The sequence below is a fragment of the Engystomops pustulosus genome, chromosome 8, assembly GCF_040894005.1.
Source record: "Engystomops pustulosus chromosome 8, aEngPut4.maternal, whole genome shotgun sequence".
NCBI classification, from domain to species: Eukaryota; Metazoa; Chordata; class Amphibia; order Anura; family Leptodactylidae; genus Engystomops; species Engystomops pustulosus.
In genome coordinates, this window is record NC_092418.1 from 25,013,161 (window position 1) to 25,038,149 (window position 24,989).

The 24,989-nt window shown below is 42.1% G+C and overlaps 1 protein-coding gene across 6 annotated transcripts in view; it reads left to right on the forward strand.

The window, feature by feature from the left end:
- The window catches only part of MAD1L1 (mitotic arrest deficient 1 like 1), a 438,339-nt gene that overhangs the window by 137,945 nt on the left and 275,405 nt on the right, over nt 1-24,989 (forward strand). For 4 of the 6 annotated variants that reach the window (XM_072120358.1, XM_072120360.1, XM_072120357.1 and 1 more), the window contains exon 12: nt 15,592-15,732. The exons of 1 other annotated variant lie outside the window; for it this stretch is intronic. In XM_072120358.1, coding sequence (XP_071976459.1) covers nt 15,592-15,732 — 141 coding nt within the window. Of the gene's footprint in view, nt 1-14,527; nt 14,590-15,591; nt 15,733-24,989 lie in introns of those variants that run through there. One more of the 6 variants, XM_072120363.1, reaches the window with a different exon arrangement.

Sequence of the window (24,989 nt, forward strand, 5' to 3'; positions counted from 1 at the left end):
CTGCGACAACTCCAGAGTGACAAAAGTTTAGTTGGTCCCCTGGTATATTCTACCTCCTTATACGCAACACATTCACAATTCACGCCCAACCTATTGTGAATTCATTTAGGTAAAATGAATAATTGTAACAACTGTTACGTTGCTCCCTATAACCCTCCATTATTTCATAATGGGCGCCACATAATGGGCGCCACATAGCGGGCACTGAACTCTCCAGAAATAATTGCAATTTCCATCTTGGACTCCATTGCACATCACCTATATGTTCAAAATGCTCATTTCACCACGTGTATTACCCTACACCACATATTACACCTTGCTAAATTCCCCATGGGGTGTACATTCAACAATTAGGGTCACTTTTCGGGTTTTCCTCTGTTTTGGTACCACTACGTCTCTCCAAATGCATCCTGACACATGTGAAGGATTTCTGTCAAATTTGGCCTCTAAAAGACAAACATCCCTCTTTTCCTCTACTGTGCGCCCATAAAGCATTTTATATGCACATGTGGGGTACTTCTACACTCGGGAGAAATAGTTTTACACCTTTTTCAGGGTTATTTAATATATTATCCCTTGTGGCTTACATAAATTAGGGGTAAAGTGACATTTATAGGAAAATTTTCACCTTTTTAATGATTAGGGCCTAATTGGATCATACACCTGTAGGGGCAGATACATATATTACACATTGCAAAATTCTCTAAGGGGTGTGCGTTCAAAAATTAGGGTCACTTTTCGGATTCTTATCTGTTTTATACCACTAGGGTTCTCCAAATGCATGTCAAACATTTCTGTCAAATTTGGCTTATAAAAGACAAACATCCCCCTTCCCTTTTACTGTGCGCCCATACAACATTTTATATACACATGTGGGGTACTTCTACACTTGAGAGAAATAGGTTTACACATTTTGGGGGGTTATTACATATTTTTATCCCTTGTGGCTATAAAAAATTAGGGGTACAATGACCTTTATAAGAAAATTTTCACCTTTTTCCTGTTTAAGTCCTAATGAAATCAAACAACTTTACGGACAAATACACATATTACACCTTGCTAAATTCTCTAAGGGGTGTGCTTTCCAAAATGGTGACACTTGTTGGGGTTCCCCTCTGTTTTGGTACCACTACGGCTCTCTAAATGCATCCTGACACATGTAAAGGATGTCTGTCAAATTTGGCTTCTAAAAGGCAAACGCCCCTCTTTCCCTTCTGAGCTTCACTGCGTACCCATACAACATTTTATTTGCATGTGTGGGGCAATTTTATACTCGGGAGAAATGCTAGTACACATTTTTTGGGGTTGTTTAATCTTTAATGCCTTATGGGATACAAAAATGAGCCGTGAAAGTTACTTTTTTGGGAAAATGTTCATATTTTTCCTTTTAGGGACCTAATTGAAGCAAACACCTGTAGGGGAAAATACACATATTACACCTTGCTGAATTCTCCAAAGGGTGCACTTTCCAAAATGGTGACACTTGTTGGGGTTCCCCTCTGTTTTGGTACCACTAGGGCTCTCCAAATGCATCCTGACACATGTAAAGGATGATTGTCAAATCTGGCTTCTAAAAGGCCAAAGCCCCTCTTTCCCTTCTGAGCCCTACTGTGCACCCATACAACACTTTATATGAAAAAGTGGTGCAGTTCTGTGCTTAGGAGAAATAGTTTTACACATTTATGGGGTTGTTTCATTATCCCTTGTGGCTTACAAAAATTTGGGGTAAAAGTGACTTTTTTGAGATAATTTTCACATTTTTTCCCTCCTGGGGCCTAATTGAATCAAAAACCTGTTGGGGCAAATGCACAAATTACACCTTGCTAAACTCTCCAAGGGGTGTACTTTCCAGAATGGTGTCTCTTGTTGGGGCTTTCCTCTGTTTTGGTACCATTATGGCTCTCCAAATGCATCCTGACACATGAAAACTTTTTCAGCCATATTTGCCCTCCAAAATTGAAACAACGCTCTTTCCATTCCAAGTGCCCCCCTGTGCCCGTACAGCAGGGTACAGTGACAAAATGGGTATTGGCATACTCAGGAGGAATTGCCCTCAACATTGTAAAATGCATTTTCCTTTTTAACCCATTGTGAAGGTGCAAATTTTAGTGTTCAATGAATCTATAGTAAGATAAAATTACATTTCTGTAATTTTACTTTCATTTATCTTTCACCCTCATGAAACGCTCATAGGGTTAACAAAATTCCCAAAGGTTGTTTTGAATATTTTGAGGGGTGTAGTTTCTAAAATGGTGTCATTTGTGGGGGTTTCCTGTCATGTGGGCCTTATAAAGTCACTTCTAACTAAATTGACCCTCCAAAAGTAGGTTTTGATGAATTTCGTGAAAATCTGAAAAATTGCACCTAAAGTTATAAGCCTCCTAGCATCCTAAAAAAAGGAAAAGATGTTTGAAAAATGATGCCAAGTTAAAGCAGACATATGGAAAATGTTAGTTATCAAGTTATTTTAGTGATATGACCAACTTTCCAAAAAGTAGAAAATTTTGAATTTGGAAAACATTGTTTTTTTCAAAATTTTTGCCAAATTTCCATTTATTTCATAAATAAATACTAAACATATTGATTAAATTTCTCAACCAACATGAAGTACAATGTGTCACGAAAAAACAGTCTCAAAATCAACTGGATATGTTAAAGCGTTCCAAAGTTATAACCACTTAAATAGACACATGTCAGATTTTAAAAAAATGGGCCGTGTCAGGAAGGTGAAAAGTGGCTTCAGCGTTAAGGGGTTAACCCTCATTTTGACCCATTTTCTTAGAAACTCATTCTGCAAGTTGTGTTGGCCTACATCCCTTCCACCGTTTGTCTCTTACATATGTAGCTGCATCTCTCCGAGATTAGATCAATTGGTTCCAATAAAAAAAAGAAATCCTTCCCTCAGAAGTGTATTGTGCTCACAAGTGTAGATGATGTGCCACGCACGGAGTGGGTGCTATTCTTTTTTGTATTCTGTTTTGTGTAGTACTTTTTTGAAGTCGTTAGAAACCACAGAATTGAGAATTAGGGCTGATTGATACAAAAGTCACATCTGGTTGCATCCACTTCCTGCTTCCTCTCACTCCCCCCGATTCTGCCTCATACGTCTATTTTCCTTTTATTAATTGTCAGAGCTTTCTGAGCCTAATGAGAGAAAAAGTTGATATTTCAAGCACTGCAAAGAATTCATTAAAAGTGACTGCCAGCATTGATTAATAATTCCTTGTGCTTGTCATTGCCAGTGTAAGGGGGGGGGGGGATGATATGAAGAGGGGTTTTCAAATAGTACCCCTTTTAGGAATAAGTCTGTAGTGACCCATTATAGGTTCTGTACTAATTTCTCTTGTAATCCCTGTGGTATTGAAGGTGTATACCTGTCAGTATTAAGAGAGCTCAGTAAACCCCTGTACGAGTGAGCAAGGCAGAACAATGCCGCCACCTACTGACCTGCTGTTATACATAGGTCAAATGTTTCTTCATTATCATATTTTAATATGCATATTTGTTTGTTTATAGTGGTAAGCAGACTTTATTATTGTCTGGCTACCCCACAACCTTTTGGAAGGTAGAAGACATGGCTTATAAAAAGTGCTTGTCCTTAGGTGTGGTGGGTGGATAGTTATTGGATTTATTGACCGAAAGAAAGGTATGTGCAAAGTTATAGTAGTGTTGAAGCAGAGCCAAGATGGCTACTAAAAGAGCCACAGCCTGCACAACTTTGATCAAGGGTTTTTTGGGAGTCCTCTAGCCTTCTACCTGAGGAATCCAGACCAGAGTCATAGCTTGTCTCGAGGCAATTCTACCTTCTATCCGCCGTTATAACACAGTCTGTATTTCGGTTTTGACAAAAAAAGAATTTGTAATTTGGATTCAACTGCCTCCTCGGCTGTCCCTGGGTTTGTCACTTGTCAAGGGACTCCCCTTCAAAACCAACCTGGAACTTTTACCAGCTAGGTATGCCCTCTTTGAGCGGCCCTGTCAGCCCTGACATTTAAAGTTGATTGTCAGCCTTTATAAGGTTTTTTTGACACACTGGGGCACATTTACTAAGGGTCCGCGGGCGGCATTTCCGTCAAAGGTTTTTGGCGCAATCATAGCGCCGACTTTCATGCAACACAAATCAGGGGGTTGGCTGTCGGACAACCCAACTGATTCGCACTAAGCGCAGGATTTAAAATTCACATTGTGTCGCAAGACATGGACTTGCATGCATCAAGAAGAAGGTGAACTCCGGCGGACCTCAGCGAGGAAGTGATGCATGTAGGATATCAGGCGCACAATCTTAGTGAATCGCAGCAGACTTCATCCTCATCGGACAGTCCGGATCGGGGATAACGACTGGACCGGGTAAGTAAATGTGCCCCAGTATATGAATAGCTGTTCCTTAATCATCCACTGCTGCTTTACTCGCAATTACTTTATAATACTAATTATATATATATATTTTTTTTGTATAAGGTACTATAAAGTTGGATTTTTTTATATATATATATATTTTTTTTACATTTTTATTTTTAAACATTTGCAATATAAAGCACAGTGGGCAAAACCGCAGCTTTCTACACAAATGATAAAACCAGAAATAAATTTCAGTCTACCTCCAATCTTCAGTAGATGATGCAGGAAAGCACCGTAGTAACTTTAAAAAGGATTCTGAAAAATTAAATACAAATGCTTTGCATGAAATTATAAAATTAATTTAGTGATAAACTGCCTGTCGCAGACATGTTGCAGGAAATCAGTCTAGTATAGGGGGAAGTTTTCATGCACCTACGCTCAGGCTTGCACCACCTGAAGTTTGCATCAGGCAGCTGCATTGCCAGGCAAAACCACAGTTTTGCGTAAAATCCCGTGACTATTCAGCAATAAATGTTCGCAAGTTAGTGCAGACGCAAGGAAAGAATTTCCCAGACCGACCCACTCCACTGGCGGCCACACCACCTCCAGGTCCATGGTGCAAGAGTAATCACAATTTTTTTTTCAGTGTGCTGCAGATAACTGGTGTAGAAGCCCTGGCAAATCCCACACAATAGTGTCTGTCTGTGTTGATTTTGTGAGTCCTATACTCTGAACATGTCAAAATCGAGGCTGTTTGTGATGGAGAATAGAAATCATGTTAACTGTAGCTATAGAGGACAATGTATTCTCACCAACAGGAAGCTGTGACGGCATCAAACCAACAGCGCAGCACAGAGGCTTGTAAGATTGGGTTATCTTTGCATAATCTACACTAACAATAGAGGCTAAAGTTTATGACAGGTGAGATAAATCTTGTTTAAGGAAATCTGCCATTTGTTTTCATGCATTATGAACCAGACATGTTTGGAATTGTTATAGCTACACTGATGCGGAAACATATCTTGTTTAATCCCTGATCCGAGTGGTTTTGCTCAAAAAACAATTATAAAATTCAAGGAAAGCTGGGTGGCCTACATAAACATGTTGCACACAGAGCTTCCAGAACGTTCCAGACAGGACTGATCAACCTGAGCTGCATGATTCATACACAGCAGCTAGGGGATGGTGCCGCGATTAAGTCTGCGTGTCAGGGACAACAAAGTGATGACATATACTCTGATTATACTGGGCAGGACAAGGTTGGAGCAGCGCATAATTAGAGTGAGAGGAGAAGCTCCGGGGTAGCTAAAGGAGCGATAGAGCCTCATTATTATAATTTTATGATTGTTTTTTCAGAAAAACCGCTCGGTTCAGGGATTAAACAAGATATGTTTCTGCAGCAGGGTAGCTACAGCATTCCCAAGGTATGCTTGGTTTACAAAGCAAATGGAAGATTTCCTTTAAATGTAATTGGAGCACACAGTAATCTCTGCAACGGGAGGCCCCGGCAGCATCACAGACACCTGTAAGATAATGGAAACGGGTCGATGTCTTTATTTTAGCAGCCTCCACAGACATCAATGTCAAAATAGGGAAAAAAAAAATCCAATAAATGTAGATCAAATTTATTTTTTTCTTTTTTATAAGATATTTTACAAATTTTGTAATGTATAGCTGCTCTTTTCCTAATCTAAAAAAGTTGTTTTATAATTGGAGTTGGGCTTATTGCTATTCTGCAGAACCCGAGGACTCTCTGCTGTGGGTCTCGCTGCCTATGAATCAGAACAGAAACTTTTTTCTTTTAACTACAATATGTTTTTCCTCCCCTCCGAAATAAACAAACCAAAAATGCATTAACAAGAAGCAGATTGTGCCGTCCTGCCGCCACACACCGACTAATGACAAAACAAATTCTTCTGAATGTGTGTTTTTTTTTTTTTTTTTCTTTTTTCACTTTTTTTAACCCACCCGCCTTTATTTTGTTCCCCCCCCCCCTTCTCACTAGAATACAGAGCAGTGGACTGAATGAAGCCGTTGCCGGTGAATGGAGGCACTTTGGAGATTTATTGATCAATAACACAGGCAATTACAGCTTGTTTAGAGGACTGTGTAGGGAGCGGCCTTCTCCTTGTCCCTCAGAGCTGCATTCAGCCTCCAATAATGATAACCCTCGTATCGCGCTGGAAACCATAAAAGTCAATAGCAAGATATAGGATTTCAATAAAATTATGACACTAGATAAACTTTACCCCAGGAAGAGATTCTCGCCGGGGATCCGCGGCAGGGCTTCACTTTAGATTTGTAACTTTAATTTTTCCCTTATTGATTTTGCGCGCTTTTCTCCGCTTTGCTGCTAATTAGCCGGATTCTTTAAGCAAAGGAAAGGGAGTCGTGTGTCTCCGAAAGACACTTACACAACAATTAAATACCCCATTGAAGAGCACTCCAGCAGCTGTGTATCTGAAGACCCGGGCCCCGACAATCACAAGCTGCAAAGATTTCCCATTGTAATTGCTTTTCAGGCACGTTCCCAAATCTTCATTATTATTTAGATTGTGGGGCGGGAAGTCACCTTTAATACAGAGCTGGCCTACAGATAATCCCAGGGCTCCCCTTAAAGGGGAAAATGACTCTATTTTTGCTTTACATCCTGTAAGGAGGGTAAGTGTATTAGCTCCAAGTGTGATTAATAGGACCATATTACTTTGTGGTGCGGGTCTCAGGAATAAAAATCTATAATAAAAAGTTAAAAAAATATGTACGGTACATACAAACTGTTGATTGTAAGGAGGTTTTTTTTTTTTTTTGCGTTTTTGAGGTACTGAATTGTGCTAGCAATGTGCAATAATCAAATTCTCCTGTGGTGGCGCTGCAAGGAAAAGATGCTGTGATTTCTCTTTTAGATCACAGCTGATCGCCAGTAAGGAATCATTGGCTTGTTATCAGAAAGAACTTATATACACTCACCGGCCACTTTATTAGGTACACCATGCTAGTAACGGGTTGGACCCCCTTTTGCCTTCAGAACTGCCTCAATTCTTCGTGGCATAGATTCAACAAGGTGCTGGAAGCTCCTCAGAGATTTTGGTCCATATTGACATGATGGCATCACACAGTTGCCGCAGATTTGTCGGCTGCACATCCATGATGCGAATCTCCCGTTCCACCACATCCCAAAGATGCTCTATTGGATTGAGATCTGGTGACTGTGGAGGCCATTTGAGTACAGTGACCTCATTGTCATGTTCAAGAAACCAGTCTGAGATGATTCCAGCTTTATGACATGGCGCATTATCCTGCTGAAAGTAGCCATCAGATGTTACAGGGTACATTGTGCTCATAAAGGGATGGACATGGTCAGCAACAATACTCAGGTAGGCTGTGGCGTTGTACCAAGGGGCCCAAAGAGTGCCAAGAAAATATTCCCCTACACCATGACACCACCACCACCAGCCTGAACCGTTGATACAAGGCAGGATGGATCCATGCTTTCATGTTGTTGATGCCAAATTCTGACCCTACCATCCGAATGTCGCAGCAGAAATCGAGACTCATCAGACCAGGCAACGGTTTTCCAATCTTCTACTGTCCAATTTCGATGAGCTTGTGCAAATTGTAGCCTCAGTTTCCTGTTCTTAGCTGAAAGGAGTGGCACCCGGTGTGGTCTTCTGCTGCTGTAGCCCATCTGCCTCAAAGTTCGACGTACTGTGCGTTCAGAGATGCTCTTCTGCCTACCTTGGTTGTAACGGGTGGCGATTTGAGTCACTGTTGCCTTTCTATCAGCTCGAACCAGTCTGCCCATTCTCCTCTGACCTCTGGCATCAACAAGGCATTTCCGCCCACAGAACTGCCGCTCACTGGATGTTTTTTCTTTTTCGGACCATTCTCTGTAAACCCTAGAGATGGTTGTGCGTGAAAATCCCAGTAGATCAGCAGTTTGTGAAATACTCAGACCAGCCCTTCTGGCACCAACAACCATGCCACGTTCAAAGGCACTCAAATCACCTTTCTTCCCCATACTGATGCTCGGTTTGAACTGCAGGAGATTGTCTTGACCATGTCTACATGCCTAAATGCACTGAGTTGCCGCCATGTGATTGGCTGATTAGAAATTAAGTGTTAACGAGCAGTTGGACAGGTGTACCTAATAAAGTGGCCGGTGAGGGTGCTGTCACACGTCGCGTTTACTGCATGCGTTTAAAAACGCATTGCTACATCTGAAGGGATATTTCCCTAATTAAACAGCTGTTAACGCTTCCGTTTACAAAACGCAAGCGTTAACACATTGTTAACGCATGCGGTTGTTAACGCATTGTTTGCGCATGTGTTAACATCGCGGTTAACGCAAGCGTTAACAGCTGTTTAATTAGGGAAATATCCCTTCAGCTGTATCAATGCGTTTTTAAACGCATGCAGTAAACGCGACGTGTGACAGCACCCTGAGTGTAGGTCTCTTCTGAGGTGTTCAACCATTGCCAAACAAGGTGTCAAAGCTTCAGGGGGTCTTCTAAGAAAAGCACTGCAAAAAATGGTCCACATTTGCAATGGGAAGTGCTACTATTGTAGGAGATCTCAATTGTTCTACAGCGGATTCAATTGCCATGGTGATCACGGTCTATAGTGGTCTGTTTGTGAATCATGGACTGTGCAATGTCCTGTTGCGCTGACCGACTAGTTTCCATGGCAGGACTCCTTGCACCACTGTTATTTTAAGGGAACCTGTCACCGTTGATGTCATTTTTAGCTGATGACAGGTTTCATTAGCCTATGCTATGCTATATTTAAAATTATTCAGAATGCTGAGAATTTTCAAAATTGAACAAGTTCAGTACTTTAAGTTTTATTCACATTACCTGGCTCCCTGTCAGCAGCAAGTGGTGAGTCCCGGGGCTGCAGCTTGATAGAACGACAATTACTCAAAAAAAAATAAATAAATGAAATTGCTGTACGCCAAAAATATGGTAAAAAAGTGAGGGTACTTCATTAACCCAGAGTGAAAATGCTAGGTTTATCCCCTTTCTGGGGGCTATTTATTTATTATATATATTATTTTTTTTTTTAGGAATTTTATATCTCTGATATCATGTTGCTTACAGAGATAGAACTCAATATGGCTGCAGTTTTTGGACCCTCGTCGAGCCTCACTGTCAGGGAGACACTGTTGTGTTCCTGTATATTGAGTTTGTGTCGTGTCCTGTTACATAAGCCTGTGGATTATGTATGTGAGATAATGTTTTTTTTTTTTTACATTCCAGGCTTAGTTAGAATAGCGACCCTCTAGCTCGTTCTCTCTCTCCTCAGTATCCTCTATAGGCCCAGATTCCTCCCCCTCGATCCCACTCTGCAGCCACTTCAATTAAAATCCATCTGCGATTTCGGCGCTCTCTCTCATTACTCGCTGGCCCTTTGCTCTCGTTCGTGCTTGCTCATTTTTTTACTTTCCTCTGCCGTAATGTTATTCTTGTGATTCCCGCCCCCCCCTCATCCCCCCCCCACGCTGAGCGCAAAGTGTCAGTCGTGATTATTAGGTGACTCTGTGACCTCATTACAGCGTAACAATGTCTGAGACCATTTACAGCCGTGGAAATGCAGATCTACCTCCCCGCCTTCACGAGAAACGGTCACTGGGGGGGAACATTATCACGATTTTTATTTATTGGGAATTACATTTATTTATTTATTGTGTTGCTTAATTGTAAATGGGATATTCTCAGATTATAAAAATATCTTCTTATAGATACATGTATTATACATAAGAAAAACCATTCTGGATAAAGTAAAATTTTTTTTTTTTTTTTGTAGAATCCAAGAAATTCCTTAATTCTAAATTCTCTCTAAAAGAAAAAAAAAAAATGTATGTGCTAATTAACACCTGGGTGTTCCTCTTTATGATAAGTCTTTCCAGGTCTGTTATGCCAGTATTACACAGTTTAGGGCCACTCCATTAGTTCACACCCACTTTTTTTAAGCACACACACACAGCTAACATTGACTTCTATGGCACCCCATCAGAGCATACAATGGGGGTGATGTATAAATCTGTCTACACCAGAAGATGGGAGTAATTTGCACCTGAAATGCCCTGTGCCACGTTAATTGAAGGTTTTAGGTCATTTTTAGGCAGTTTTCAGACTAGTTTTCAGACTCGTGCCCTTGGTAATTAGAAAATCGGTGCCACAAAAATCACTTTGTCCACCCGAAAATTCTATATTCTGGTGCAGCAACTCTAGAACAATTAATAGGACGTGCAAAGTACAACTCAAAAGCCTTATACTGCACCAAATCCATCATCCAGTGTCAGGAACAGGGTGCAGAAGAGAACTCATTGATTCTAGTTTGCACTTATTTAAAGACCGACACGTTTAATACATCCAGAGCAGTGCCTCACCGCACTGCGACTGACCCAGGTGTCCACATTGCAAAATATAGAGCAGGTTCTATTCCTTCCCAGATTCGCAGCATGACTACTTAGCTTTCAGTGATAAGATGAGGGGTGAGGAGTGTGGCACAGTCAGCAGCACTTCTACCTTGCAGTGCTGGAGTCCTGGGTTCTAATCCCACACAGGTCAACATCTGCAAAGAGTTTGTATGCTCTCTCCGTGTTTGTGTGGGTGTCCTCCGGTTTCCTCCCACACTCCAAAAACATACTGTTAGGTTGTTTGGATTGTGAGCCCCATGGGGACAAGGACCGATTTGGCAAGCTCTGTGCAGCGCTGCGTAATCTGTGTGCACTATATAAATAAAGGAATTGTTATTATTATTATTCCCCTTCCCTTTTCCTCCCAACCGTGTACATCACGTGGGATCTTAACACTGGATCAATACTTTTCTCAATGCGACCAGTCTTGATAAATTCCACCCAATGGGTTCTCTCAAGTCTATAGATTCCTCTTAACAATGTGGGGAAAAAAATAAATAAATAAAAAATCAGTTTACTAGAAATCCCACAATGGACGCAGTGGTTAAGCTATTGGCCTCGATAACATTAGCTGAATGGATAACTTTATCTGACAGCTATCACGTTGGACTGGAGGCGCATGTATGATGGTCGAATCTGAAGATTAACAATATCGAGAATTTAAATTCCTACTTCCCCGAATCATAAATCATGTACCTGTTACCTTCTGTCGGATCAGTGCCGGTGCGGATGCATTGTGGGATGTGTAAGATTTTCATTTTGCATCCTGTATGATTTTTTTAAATTTTAAATAGATTTAAAATACATTAAAAACATATTTAAAGTAAAAATAATTGCAGTACAACGGGCCTTGTCCTTGCCCCTACAGCAATCCTTGCTGAATGCAGAACAGTGCCGTGGCCTTTGTATGAGTGATAGTGCTCCACTTTGTACACTCAGTTTATTTCTATGATAAATTTGCTGTCTCTCCGTTCTCTTTGCCTTGAAGGGGCATTTTACCGCACTGTAAACAATAACTATTTCTTTTATAGGGATTCAAGACTCCAATAACTGAGAATAAGTCTCGGGGTAGCCGAGAGCCTGAGGATCCGGGAGATCGGACTCGGCACTTGGGTCAAGTCTTGTGTAAATGTGACCCCTCGACCCTTGTAGAAGAGCAGGAACAATGCAGGCAATGTGGCTACTGGTTATGAGCATTGCAGGCCATTGACTCTTTTACTACAGGCCATGTTCTGTGCACGGCTTGTTAACTTCTGCTCCGTTCTCCAAACTGTCCATTTGCTCTGCCCTTGTGATAATTTATTAGGCAATTATCCCGGGGGTAGCATGTACTATGGGCTGCGGACTGATGCAGTGATGGAAGCGGTCAGGTCAATGGACAGGTCTGGTCAATGGCTTCGGATTTGAAGGGCATCTGATATAACTTTGTAGGTCATTCTAAATAAATTCCTGTATGTCTGCTATGTGACGCTCATTTATTAGCCATGCTGAATACTGCTACTAGTGCAAAGACCCAGTATGCCCGTGCATAAGAAAGGTCAGTGATTTGAGTAGGCACTGGGTCTTCCTCCATAATCTGCTGACAGTACGTTGTGAGGAGTTGTTAAAATGAGATTTCCAATGCATCTTTATTATTTTTATCCATTTATGACATTTCCATGAAATTCCCAATCCATATGCTAATGAGGCAGTTAGTGCACCCATAGTGCTGCTAACCCCCACCTAAATCACTTCCGCCTCCGTCAAGGGTCTCCCCATGCTTCTGGCACGATTTATAAGACGGAGAGAGTGTTGTTGCTGAGGACAACCAGGGTGCGCCAAATACCTAATTATCATAGAGATTAAAATGAGAATTTCTCAGGAATGGTAGAAATAATAAAGTTTTGCTTGTAATAATAGTAAGTTTATTTGTAAGATACTGCCAGTAGATGCTAGAGGAGATGGTAGACTGTCTTTATACAGTTGCGGGGAGTCTCCAATTTTCTCAGAATCAGATGTGCAATCTGGAGAAGATGAAGCCCAAGTCAACACCTTGAACTCTACGAGGTCACCTTGAATAAGTGGACAGGGGTTAGTATGGGCACTCTGACCGGTCAGTGGCAATACAGCTCCTTATCCAACAAGCCCTGATGCCCAGAGCCCTTTGTATTATAGCTATACAAGCCTCCAGAGCTCTCCTGGACATATAGGGACTGTCATATGGGAAGACCCCACCTTCCTGGAGAAATTCATATCCTCTGCTTGTGCATTCACATCCGAGCTCCTTGTAGCCTGGAGCTCACATGTGCAGTCTTAAATCTCTGTATAACTAGGGAGGAATAATAAACAGTTTTTTTTAATGATATTTCTCATTGTGCAGCTAAGCAACCTGGGGCGTGATCTCGGGCTCTTTTTTTTTTTTTTTTGAGTGAATAACAAACACATAAACAACACGCGTTCACACACACACACACAAAGATAATGAAAATGGTAACATAAAAAGTTTACATTTACTTTTTAAAAATGCAATCCAGTCAGCAGGTAGCATGTTATAGAGCAGGAGGAGCTGAGCAGATTATATAGGATTTTATCTGCAGGTACATGTTATAAAGTAGGATAGAGTCCGACTCTTCTTAGTGAGCTGGCTCATTAGGCTAAGAAGAGACGGCTCTTCTGGCTCCTGAATGGCTCTCTTTTTTTAATCTATATTGGGGAGCCTCCGTTCAGGCAGTCCCCCAACACCACTTTAAATTTGATTTTATGGGGTTAAAGGGAGCATGGTGAGCTGATTAGGGGCGGGGTTAAGTGAGCCATTGGCTAAAAGAGGGTAGCCAACTCCTGGTTCGGTCAAACTACCCATCACTAGAGCAGGAGGAGCAGAGTAGATGGTAAATACTGTCCTATCTGCAGGCAGCATGTTATAGAGCAGGAGGAGGTGAGCAGATTGTACATAGTGTCCTATCTGCAGGCAGCATGTTATAGAGCAGGAGGAGGTGAGCAGATTATACATAGTGTCCTATCTGCAGGCAGCATGTTATAGGGCAGGAGGAGGTGAGCAGATTGTACATAGTGTCCTATCTGCAGGCAGCATGTTATAGAGCAGGAGGAGGTGAGCAGATTGTACATAGTGTCCTATCTGCAGGCAGCATGTTATAGAGCAGGAGGAGGTGAGCAGATTGTACATAGTATCCTTTTTATAGGATTGCATGTGCAATATAATCAGCAAAGATACAACATCTAAAAATTTTATATCCACAGTTTAACCAGTTTGTATCCGGCCGGGCAGTCTCTTGTGGTTTTTCCCTGTTGCCTTATCCATCAGAATTGTCTCATGAATTAATTTTAGAAGCAGTGAGACTTCTCGTGTAGTTTTTTTTTTTTTTTTTTTTTTTCCCCCTACTGGCGATGACAGTATATCTTGTATTATTAACCAGGAAGATGGCCTCTGTCCTGCAGATTACATCTGCTTCATGATCCCCCTCGGCTGTGAAAATAAAAAATAAGGCAGATAAATGATGGAGTGAAATCCACCCGGGACCCGGAGATGTAACACAAAGCCTCCAATGTGTAAACAGGTTTGATACTGTCACTTATCTGACAGCCTTCCCCAAGCCCAGATCATCCAAGTCATCACTAAGCACAGACAGGCCGGAGCAATCTTTTGGCAGCCTCCCGTTACTTGGCATCGCACCGAAAATTCCTTCAACCTTGTTGATGCAGCAAAACCTTGTATGTTGCGATTTTTTTTTTGCGTTGTAATAGGAAACACAAGCTTCCCATTCATCACCATGATAACTTATTTGGGACCCAGCTGTAGGCTCCTTTCCGTCCGATGGTTGATAGGGTCCCGGCGTGTAAGTCGCTGCCCAGGTGCCGCCGTTTCTCAAAGGTTACATTGCGGAAATCTCATTTGGCAGCAGCGGTGATGCAGTGCAGATTAGAGGAATGCAGGAGACGTCTGGTGGCATTCCAGATCCGCAGCTTATGCCAATGACAGATTGTAAAGCTAAGTAACGGGAAAGTGTTAGTAGGGCTCATTTGTTAAATAGGCCCAATCTAGAGCTAATCTATTGCCAGTGTGATATTCGGGAGCTGTAAAACAAGGCCGTGTCTGGATAGAGGCCAGGACGGAGCTCGGAATGTAAGGGCGAGGGATGCAGGAATTATGGCTCCGGTGACTGCGTTCTGCAGTAACAATAGCGTACCCCTGGCTAAACCGTGGCACCTGTTTACATCTCTTTATGATGTATGTCTATTATTGTTTATAGGGTAGTGCTAAAAGATCAGAACAGGAGCACCAGCAAGCACAGCTCCGCCTGTGGAGAGAAGCACATTTGCTTTCCAGAATTGACGGATTGGCCATACTGAAGTTCGGCATGCCCCATCCTCTGTGTGGTTTTGGTATATAGGGTAATGCCATGTTCAGCTATTTCCAGTGTCCTGGATAATTGCCAGTAATGATATTGAGAGTGAAAGGATCTATGTATCCGGAATGGTGGTGTAATTTATGCTTTCTCTCCAAATCCTTTGTGTCAGTGTCGCATTATATCTGTGATACCGTATCTCTTCTAGTGAATACTCTAACCGTCCACTGTGTAGAAAATAGAAATGTATAGATCTTTTACTATAAAACTCAAAATTATTATCCACCTGTTCAGTATTTCCATTACTCTATTTAGCTTCTCTGCTGTTGTTGTGGAAGTATTGGAATTCTCTTGATGAACCAGGAGGATCAGGATGAACCAGGAGGATCAGGATGAACATGGCTATATATTTGCAGTATAACCGTACATGGACTTTTTTCTTTATCTTCACGAATCGTTCTTCTCTTCTCTCTTGCACGGTATTTCCTGAAGGAGCGGGATGGAATGAGGGCGATTCTAGACTCCTATGACAGTGAGCTGACCCCATCGGAGCACACGCCGCAGCTCAGCCGCCGGCTCCGTGAGGCCGAAGAGAATCTGCAGAGAGTTCATACCCACAATGCTGAGATGGAGGTAAGTGCTGCAATGTGTACAGTGCTTTCTGATCCAGGATCAAATATACAGCTCAGCCATTAGTCTACTGCCACTACTACTACCACTACTACTACTACCACTACTACTACTACCACTACTACTACTACCACTACTACTACTACCACTACTACTACTACCACTACTACTACTACCACTACTACTACTACCACTACTACTACTACTACTACTACCACTACTACTACTACTACTACTACTACTACTACTACTACAAATACAGTTTATATTAACCAACAAATCTGCAACACGTCTGCTGATTCATTCCATACTGTATGTGTGCACAGTTTTCTGATTTGATAATGCTATTATCCTGGAAGTCTGCAGCCACCACTAGGGGGAGCCAGCACCTTTCAGATTTGTACAAAACGCATACAACTAGATGTGTAGGAAGGGAACTCTATCTAGTGATCGCTGATAGTAGTCGCTTGCACGTTGCAATTACAGCGGCTTGTCTGGTGCCATTGAACAGCAGAGTCATACGAGGTTGTCCCTCCTTACCATGATTATGCCATGCAGCCGCAGAACATCGTTATGATGGATGGTGTCGTTTCCATAAATATTAGCCGTCATGTTATTACAACACATTTTGCTCCATTTGAAACAAAAATGAAGGGAGCTACACCTGGAGACGCGCTGACATTCCGTGGTTCCATCTTCCATTGATTAACTGTGATGGAGATTTCCATATGTTTTTTAATCCGGTGATAACGAAGCTGATAACATTGGCATATCACGGCCCATATGTTCACGTATTGTTTGCCAGTTAGACCAATTGCTAAGAGGGAAACCCGTTAATTCCTTGACCAATCATCATTACCTTATCCGCTCTGCAGCACAGCCATATTCTTCTTGTCTGCTCAGATAACTGAGGAGATGCAGGTATTTACCAAATCCTTCCCTTTCTTTCCCCTACATGCCATGGTTGCCAAATGTGCAGCCCCAATGGAACTATAGGACGGTAATCACAAAGAGTAATCAAGGCATGTGATATAACGAGCTGTGCACCTGTGACATCACATGACCAGGAATATAACAAGCCGTGCACCCGTGTGACATCACATAACCAGGGATCTGTCGAGCCGTGCACCTGTAACATCACATGACTGGTGATATAACGAGCTGTGCACCTGTGTGACATCACATGACCAGGAATATAACAAGCTGTGGACCTTTGTGACATCACATGAGCAGGGATATAATGAGCCGTGCACCTGTGTGACATCACATGACCAGGGATATGAAAAGCTCTACACGTGTGACATTACATGACCAGGCATATGACAGGCTGTACACCTAGGAAATCACATAACCAGGGATATGTCGAGCCGTGCACCTGTGATATTACATGACAAGTTATGCACCTGTGTGACATTACCTGACCAGGGATATAATGAGCTCTGCACCTGTATGTCATCATATGACTGGTGATATATAACAAGCCATGCACCTGTGTGACATCCACAGGATGTAAACAATGAAGCTTCCTATAGCAGGACAGCAAGCGGAGATCTAGACAAGCATGAGGAATTGAGACAGAAAGTATATTGGGAAATCGTAGAACATTGCACATAGAATTTCATTTATTCGCTGTAAGTGGACAACAACTTTTGGACAACTTCTAAGTCTCCATGTCAAGGAATTGCTGTCTCGATATCCCATAGTGGCCTCTTCTTCGTCTTGGTCTGGCCTTGTGGTCTTGTCTATTACAGCCGGCTCTATGGGACTCTCTCCTATCTGCTCTATACCAGATAGCTGGCAGTCACAGCTGTGCCCGTCTCCTTGTACTGTCACCCATGTCACTGAGTTTGGCAGGAAGGAAAAACAGAACGCTTGACCCCGGCTCCCCTGTGGGCACATAGAGAGCAGAGCATAAACACAAGACACTTTGTATTGTCAATAGCAGTCACATCACCCGGACACAGAGTATTGCACTCATGCCTGTGATCCCACAGGAGAAGGGGTATGTAATGCTGTAGCCAGACTAGCACAGCTCATTAAGTCTCTATTTTTAATACCCCTCCTGTTCTGATGACCCACGGATCCAGTCCAGATATCTCCTCTCTTCTAGCCAGAATTCCATGTGGTCTATCAGCCGTATCCTCCTCCTTCTCTTACTTTTTTCTAAAAAGGACTCCCCGGTCCCTAAAGTCCTCTGCCATGGAGTCCTCTTGGTCTCTGCCTTATTCTTTAAGCCTCACATACAGACCCTTACTACAACCTGCCGCCTCCATCTCGCGCATCAATCCTTTCCAATCCGACCCTTCCTCAATTACTAGTCTCCATCATCTCCTGCTTGGTCTACTGCAACATCCTCTCTGTGATCTCCCAGATAACTCTCTTACACCCCTCCAATCCATCCTGATCTCTGCTGCCCGGATCATCCATCCGTCTCCTTGCTTCTCCTCTGACACTCCCTCCACTGGTTCCCATTGTTCATTTAATTTAGATTAAAATGATAACCAGGACCTACAACCTGCCCCCTCCATATATCTCTGAGCTCATCAGCCAATACTGTCCCACACATAATCCCTGTCCTATTATCATCCGCTCTTGTCACAGTCGTATCCAGGACTTCTCCCGTGCTTCTCCCCTGCTCTGGAACCCTCTACCATCTGTGAACTGTGTCCTATAAATCGACCAATTGAGACCGTTTTTGATTTTATCAGGTTTTACTTCTTTCAAATATATACATGTATTTTACATCATTTCATTTCATATTCTTCTTATAAGAAGAATATGAAATGAAATGATGTAAAATACATGTATAAGAAGAATATGAAATGATGTAAAATACATGTATATATTTGAAAGAAGTAAAACCTGATAAAATCAAAAACGGTCTCAATTGGTCAATTTATAGGACACAGTTCACAGATGCGTTTCTTTGGAGGATAAGGAGACCTCCTAAAGTCCTTGACCTAGAATCTATTAAGTACCTCTGTATCTCTTTATCACTACCCTCATCCTGGAACCCTCTACCAAAATATGTCAGACTGTCCCTTCCTTCCAATCCTTTAAACGTAACCTGAAAACCTCTGCTCTGCTCCTTCACCTCGCGTCTCCATCTTCCCTCCTATATAGGGACAGCGTCTAAATCCCACTTGTTTCCTGATCTCTGCAGTTTTTGTATTTTGTACTTTTCTTAATGTTATGTATGTGAACCCCTTACTGTTTATACAGCAGCACAGAATAATGGTTCTATAAAGATGTTAAGATATGATACATGTTATGATAAGAATAATACTAGTTCTCCATAGCATCACTTCTGGAATCGGCAACCTGGAGTTTGGATCTGCTAAACCCAGAATAAAACTGAGAATCAGCCATGTGCTGATATTTTGATGAAAAGACAAGACAAACTCCCCATCCCCTTCCCATAAACATCAGATGAGTGGCTTTAGCTGACTTCTATTGTCCATGGCCACCGACTGTAGTCCCAAATGATCTCTAACATCTATCGGCAACAAGTTGCTTTACGTTTTTCGGAATATTTAAGAAATGTACGATTTTAATTTGTCTTAATTGACAACAAATACACACCTTCCATATAGAAATGAACGTTTTTATATTCTGCTGCTTGTACCAGGACTATCCACAAGGTGGCAGCAAATATCGTGTTTAAGCAACATGTGGATGGTATAGATTAACCGTTTCAGCTGCAAATACCTTATTTTATATGAAGTTTAGGTAGTCCCTGAGCATCTTTTAGGGGTGCACATTGGATATTCATTATAGAAGGGGTTTTTTTTCCTGGCACCCCACATTGAAAGTTGCCAGCAAGCCCTTAATTCTAACTACTTAATGTATTACTCTTAATATCCATACTTAAAGGGGTTGTCCAAAGATTGAAAAAACGTAGCTGCTTTCTTCCAAAAACTCCTAATCTCCTTCCCATGGGTTGTGTGTAATATTGCAACTAAGCTCCATTCATTTCTATGCATCTCGGCTGCAATACCAGCACAAACCATGGTGGGCGCTGTTTTTGGAGGAAAGCAGCCGTGTTTTTCAAGTTTACGTTTCTGTAAACCAGCATCGCTCCTCTGGAGTTGGAACAGGTTTCTTTTAATTCTAAATCCGATAAGGGGCGACATCCGCCATAACGCGATATCTCTAACCCCTATGCAGTCACCAAACGGTTAATAGTCTTGTGATAAAATTAACCCTTTAGTGTCCTTGTCCAACAGAATGATCACAGATAGACTGCGGTGTTGCTCCATTAGTCATAGGTCACAGATAAGCTCCCCAGAGACTCTTTAGCAAATATCTGTTCCTTTCTGAATTTTTAATTGGGTATTTACAAATCACTCCGTCCTGTTCTAATTACAAGACGGCTCTCAAATGATTTTGTGTAATGGGCAGGAATAAATCTGAGCCGCTTCTCCCTGGTGCTGTGGCCGTGCCGTCTTCTGTCCCACAGTGTCACATAGAAGCCCCAGGGGCCATATATCTCCTTGTATTTTGTAGAGTGACTGCCCGAGACAACCTGTTACACCCCTGTCTGGTACCCGGGGTATACCCCTCCACCATCACAGTGATCCATCACATACACATTCTATTATATCCTATGGCAAAATAGGAATCACTTCTAAAAAAATGTCATCGGTGACTACCTCTTACTCGCCATAAGCATCCTGCTTGATGTATCTGATCCAATGCTGCTGTCTAGCCTCAGGTCTTGTCCCGTTTTTTAATAAAATCGGGGTAAAACTTGCTGATTCCCGCACATTGTCCATGCTATTGCCCCCCCCCCCTTTTCTCTTTAAATGTTCACATTCCCCTATAATCCCCCTCTAGATTGTACTTGCAGGCACCAGAGTTGGATTGTAGCTCTGCATTTCCGTCACTCGGGGGGTCAGTGTGGCCGCAGAGCGTTCTCGTCTTTGTGTTCCAGGTCTTTGGGGTCTCGGGGGTTAATAGCAGGCGGGCAGCATTTGTCTTATGCCGCGGACCCTGATTGTATTGTGTTTGCTCCGCTTCCTGCAAAGTCGCTGATTGGCACAAAACAAAATTGAAATTACACCGGTATTGATCAGCGGATATGTGATCCTGTTACCGTATGGCCGCTTCAGAAAGGATTGCAGTTTTACTCTCCGTCATGCCCTTTGTGAATGTAGTAATGCCTCCTGACACATGTGCTTCATTCATGGAGGGTGCTGAGATCTGATCTGCAGCGGAGACGTCTGCGATTGAGTCCTTTCAAATCTCTGTTATTTCACTCTAATAGATCCAAAATTCTGTGCTCTATGAGTAATCTCTTTATTGTGGTCAGTTTAGTGCTCCATTTTCGGCGATGAGCTGTATATTCAGCCACCACTAGAGGGAGCTGAGTCCATGCAATTTATGGCTTTTGTAATACTGCAGTGAGTTAGCTCCCTCTAGTGATGACTGCAGGTATTCAGAATTCTCCTATATATGAAGTGGGGTTCTATTAGCAAACCTATTTAGAACCCTCAGGATTTTTTTTTTCTTATAGATGAGCTATATTTAGCACAGAGTTTTACAACTGGACCCAGCACTGATCATCTGTGTCAGTATTTTCTTGAATAGTAGTAGTATAGCTATCCTACCCTAGTATGACCGCTATGCAACGGAAGAGCAATTTACTCACAGCTTCATCCAAAATATAACTGTGTTCACACCCGTCATTTAGAAAAGAAATTCAAGCGCAGCAGGGAGGATCTTTTCTTTTTTAAGATCTAAACACTTTTGATCGGTGGACCAAGCAAAACGTTTGATGCTCTTTCTGATCGCAAGCATTTTTAGGTCCAAACTCACCCGAGGTTGAAAGAAACTCCTCCCCACATACTGATCATCTATCCCGAAGATTTAATCTTCTGTATGAAAGAAGCACAGCTGTATTGTAATTCTGTTGTCTCAGGCCTTATGGGTGGAAACTGGTTGTTTCCATACACTGCACATTCCCAGTGTCACAATATCGTTGTGAATAAAACACTTGGGGTGATATAGAAACTTACTATCTAGCTCCAGTAGCTTTAGTCTCCCCTTTCTTATTAGCGCTTGCTCATTACTCCCCCTTCCCTTCTCCATAGATTGCAATGTGATCTGAACTGCAGCAGAGATGTCAGATCCCTGCCCCCTCCCACCCTCTCTTCTTCATAGATTGCACTGTGGTCTGAACTACATTAGAGATGTCAGATTCCTGTATATCCCCCTCCATAGATTGCAAAATGATCTGAGCTGCAGCAGAGATGTCAGATTCCTGTCTCTCCCCCCTCCCTTCTCCATAGATTGCAATGTGATCTGAACTGCAGCAGAGATGTCAAATATAAACATCACATATTGTGACCATTTGATGTTGTAGACTCGATTCTTTTCTCACTCCCTTCTCCATAGACTTCATCACACCTGATACATGTGCAGCAGGATGGATTCCATACAGATTTCAGCTATTTTCATTTTTTCCTGCTTAGTTTGGTCCATAACCATTTATTGGTGTGAATTGAGGCAAAGCAGCAACTTCTCCTGTTTTTCCCATGTGACCTATGAGAGCTCTAGGTAACCCTTAATCATCTCATTGCTGATCCTGTAATTATCGGATGTGAGCATTAGATTGCTGTAGGTGCGAGGATCAGGAGAAGACTATGACGACCTGCGTAGTGAAGCCTCCACATCTATAACTGTTACAGTCCCTTTCATCAGATACCTGTCATTTGGCCTCAGTCTGAGATTTTTTTTTTTTCTCAATTTTTCCATTGAAGTTGTTTTTTAATTGCTGGAACGCAGCGCATAGCGGGTCTCCTGTGTTTAACCTGCATTTCTATAATCACTTATCTGTTTGCCAGGTATCTGATGCCTCGTGTCACTATATACTTGTCACTAATGAGATGAAGAAAAGACAGATTAGATCTGCAAATAAGTGACTGCAGCTCCTCAGCTCCGTGACTCTCCCCTAAATGTTGTTTAATCATCCGCCCGAATGGCCAGGAACGTGTCACTAGTCACATCGCAGACCCCGAAAATTATTACTATGTTTTGGAATCTTCAATTTTAAAAATCAAAAAAGTTGCAACGTTCTACAAGTTTTCTTCTTCTCTACAATCGGCATAAGTTTGCAGTTCGCTGCAGGAGCTCTGATGACCAGGACTCAGAGGGTATAGATACATATTGGTTTCCTGCTGATATGTCTTGGTAAAGTTAGGAATAAACCCACAAATTTTTTTTTTTTTTTGCAGACTTGACTGCAGATTATTCTTAGATCTGCTGCATCATATGCAGGTATAGACTAATTGCAAAGAAAAAGAAAAGACAACAGAGGTGATACACTAAATTGTAGACATGTTTAGTGTAAAGTTAGACCGGCCTTATGCAATGCTGGATTTATCACAGTGTCTATTGCTGGATGATATATTTCGCCTACTTTAAAACTAGTTAAGTTTACACCACCTCTGTGTTTGCTTAAAGGGAACCCCTCACCAGATTTTACCGCATTAAACTAGCAGCCCCCCCTCAGGTAGGGTATGGGATGTCTTTTCTAGAATTCCCTCTTTTATGGGAAATCTCACAATATGCAAATGAGCAGAGAAGAGGCTGTGGGTGAACTAGATACTGGAGCATCAATGCAGTGTCACATACATTGCAGGCTCATCTACTTTGTTAGATTTGTTGATGTTTTTTAAAACAATAAAAATTATATTACTACTTGATACTGAAAGAGCTGCAGCTTTACTCCTCCTGCTTCCTCCTTTTGCCTCCTCCTCTTGCCGCCTCCTCCTCTTGCCGCCTCCTCCTCCTCTTGCCGCCTCCTCCTCCTCCTCTTGCCGCCTCCTCCAGTTGCTTCAATGAGGCACCATAAAAAAATTTCCCATATCATATCTGTGAAATTACAGAGCGTGATTTATAGGGGAATTATGGAGGCAGTTACCAAGTGCGCGGTCGGCTTACAAATGCTCTGATATTAACTTTGTGTCACCTAGGGTAGACACCACCATTTTCGGAGCATATTAAAAAGTACTCCCAAACTAAATGTTAAATGAAGTCCCGCTGTACTGCAGCGCTCTTACTGCTTTTTCGCCAACACAACTGACATTTGGATTTACGACTTTTTAAGAAAGCCGATGACGCAATCGGCTAATTTGGGCGTTGTCTGCTTGTAATTTGTAATATGTCAGCGTGACACTGGGAAGTTTTTGTGTGTTTTAATAAAAAAAGTTATTAGTGCAGGGACGTGTCTATGCATGGTCTGTTGAAAATGAAGATGAGAGAGTAGTAGAGCTGTGGGGAGCACAGAGTTTGTTTTTTTTCTATTATGATGGGCTGGTGTGGGGCATTACATTACTGTGGAGAGTGCAGGGGCATTTCCTTACTGGGGGAGGCTGCTGGGCATTTCACTGGTGGGGGAGGCTGCTGGGCATTTCACTAGTGGGGCAGGCTGCTGGGCTTTTCACTAGTGGGGGAGGCTGCTGGGCATTTCACTAGTGGGGGAGGCTGCTGGGCAACCAACAAAAAAAGGGGGCGTATGCACCAAATTAATCTGCTGCAGCAGAGCACAGTCTACTCTGCACTGGTCTAAGAACCAGTAGCGGAAGCTTTGTGGTAGAAGTAGTTGTCTTGGCTTCTACTTGAGTATATACGGTTATATATAATGATCAAGGTGAAGATTATTGGCTGCAGGAAACCCTGTATTTTTAGTCCTTAAAGTCCCGGGTTGGCGGTTCTTGATCTCACTATGTAGGAAAAGTTTAGTTTCTCAAAGAATAAAAGTTTCTCTCGCACCGATCTGATTAGTTTCTCTGCAGTGAAATACCTGGAATTCTCTGACTTATTTTACCTTAAGCTGCAGATGCACCACAATAATAACATTTTCATGTGCAAATATTAGTTTCAGATTTGTGCGGCTGTTGAAGAGAATAATAGATCCTTCGGAAACGTCTCGCTTTACATTCCCGCTTTGTTTTTTCAGGGTTTTTTTTTCTCCCTTCCCTCCCACATCCAATCAGACTTCACTTGTTTACTCTATTCGGCTTCATAAAATTGGTCTGGATGCTGAGAGATTCGTAGAAGAAATAAGATAGGGATGTCTGAATATGGAGAGGGTTATATGAATGTCCACCGGATATGATCCTATGATGTGTCCACTAAGAGCTGTGTAATTAGCATAAACAACCGACATTAATTAACATTCTGTAATCATTTACTTGTCTTGCGTTGGATTGTAGTCTGGAGCTGAACTCACAATTCTGCTGGTGGATATTATTATC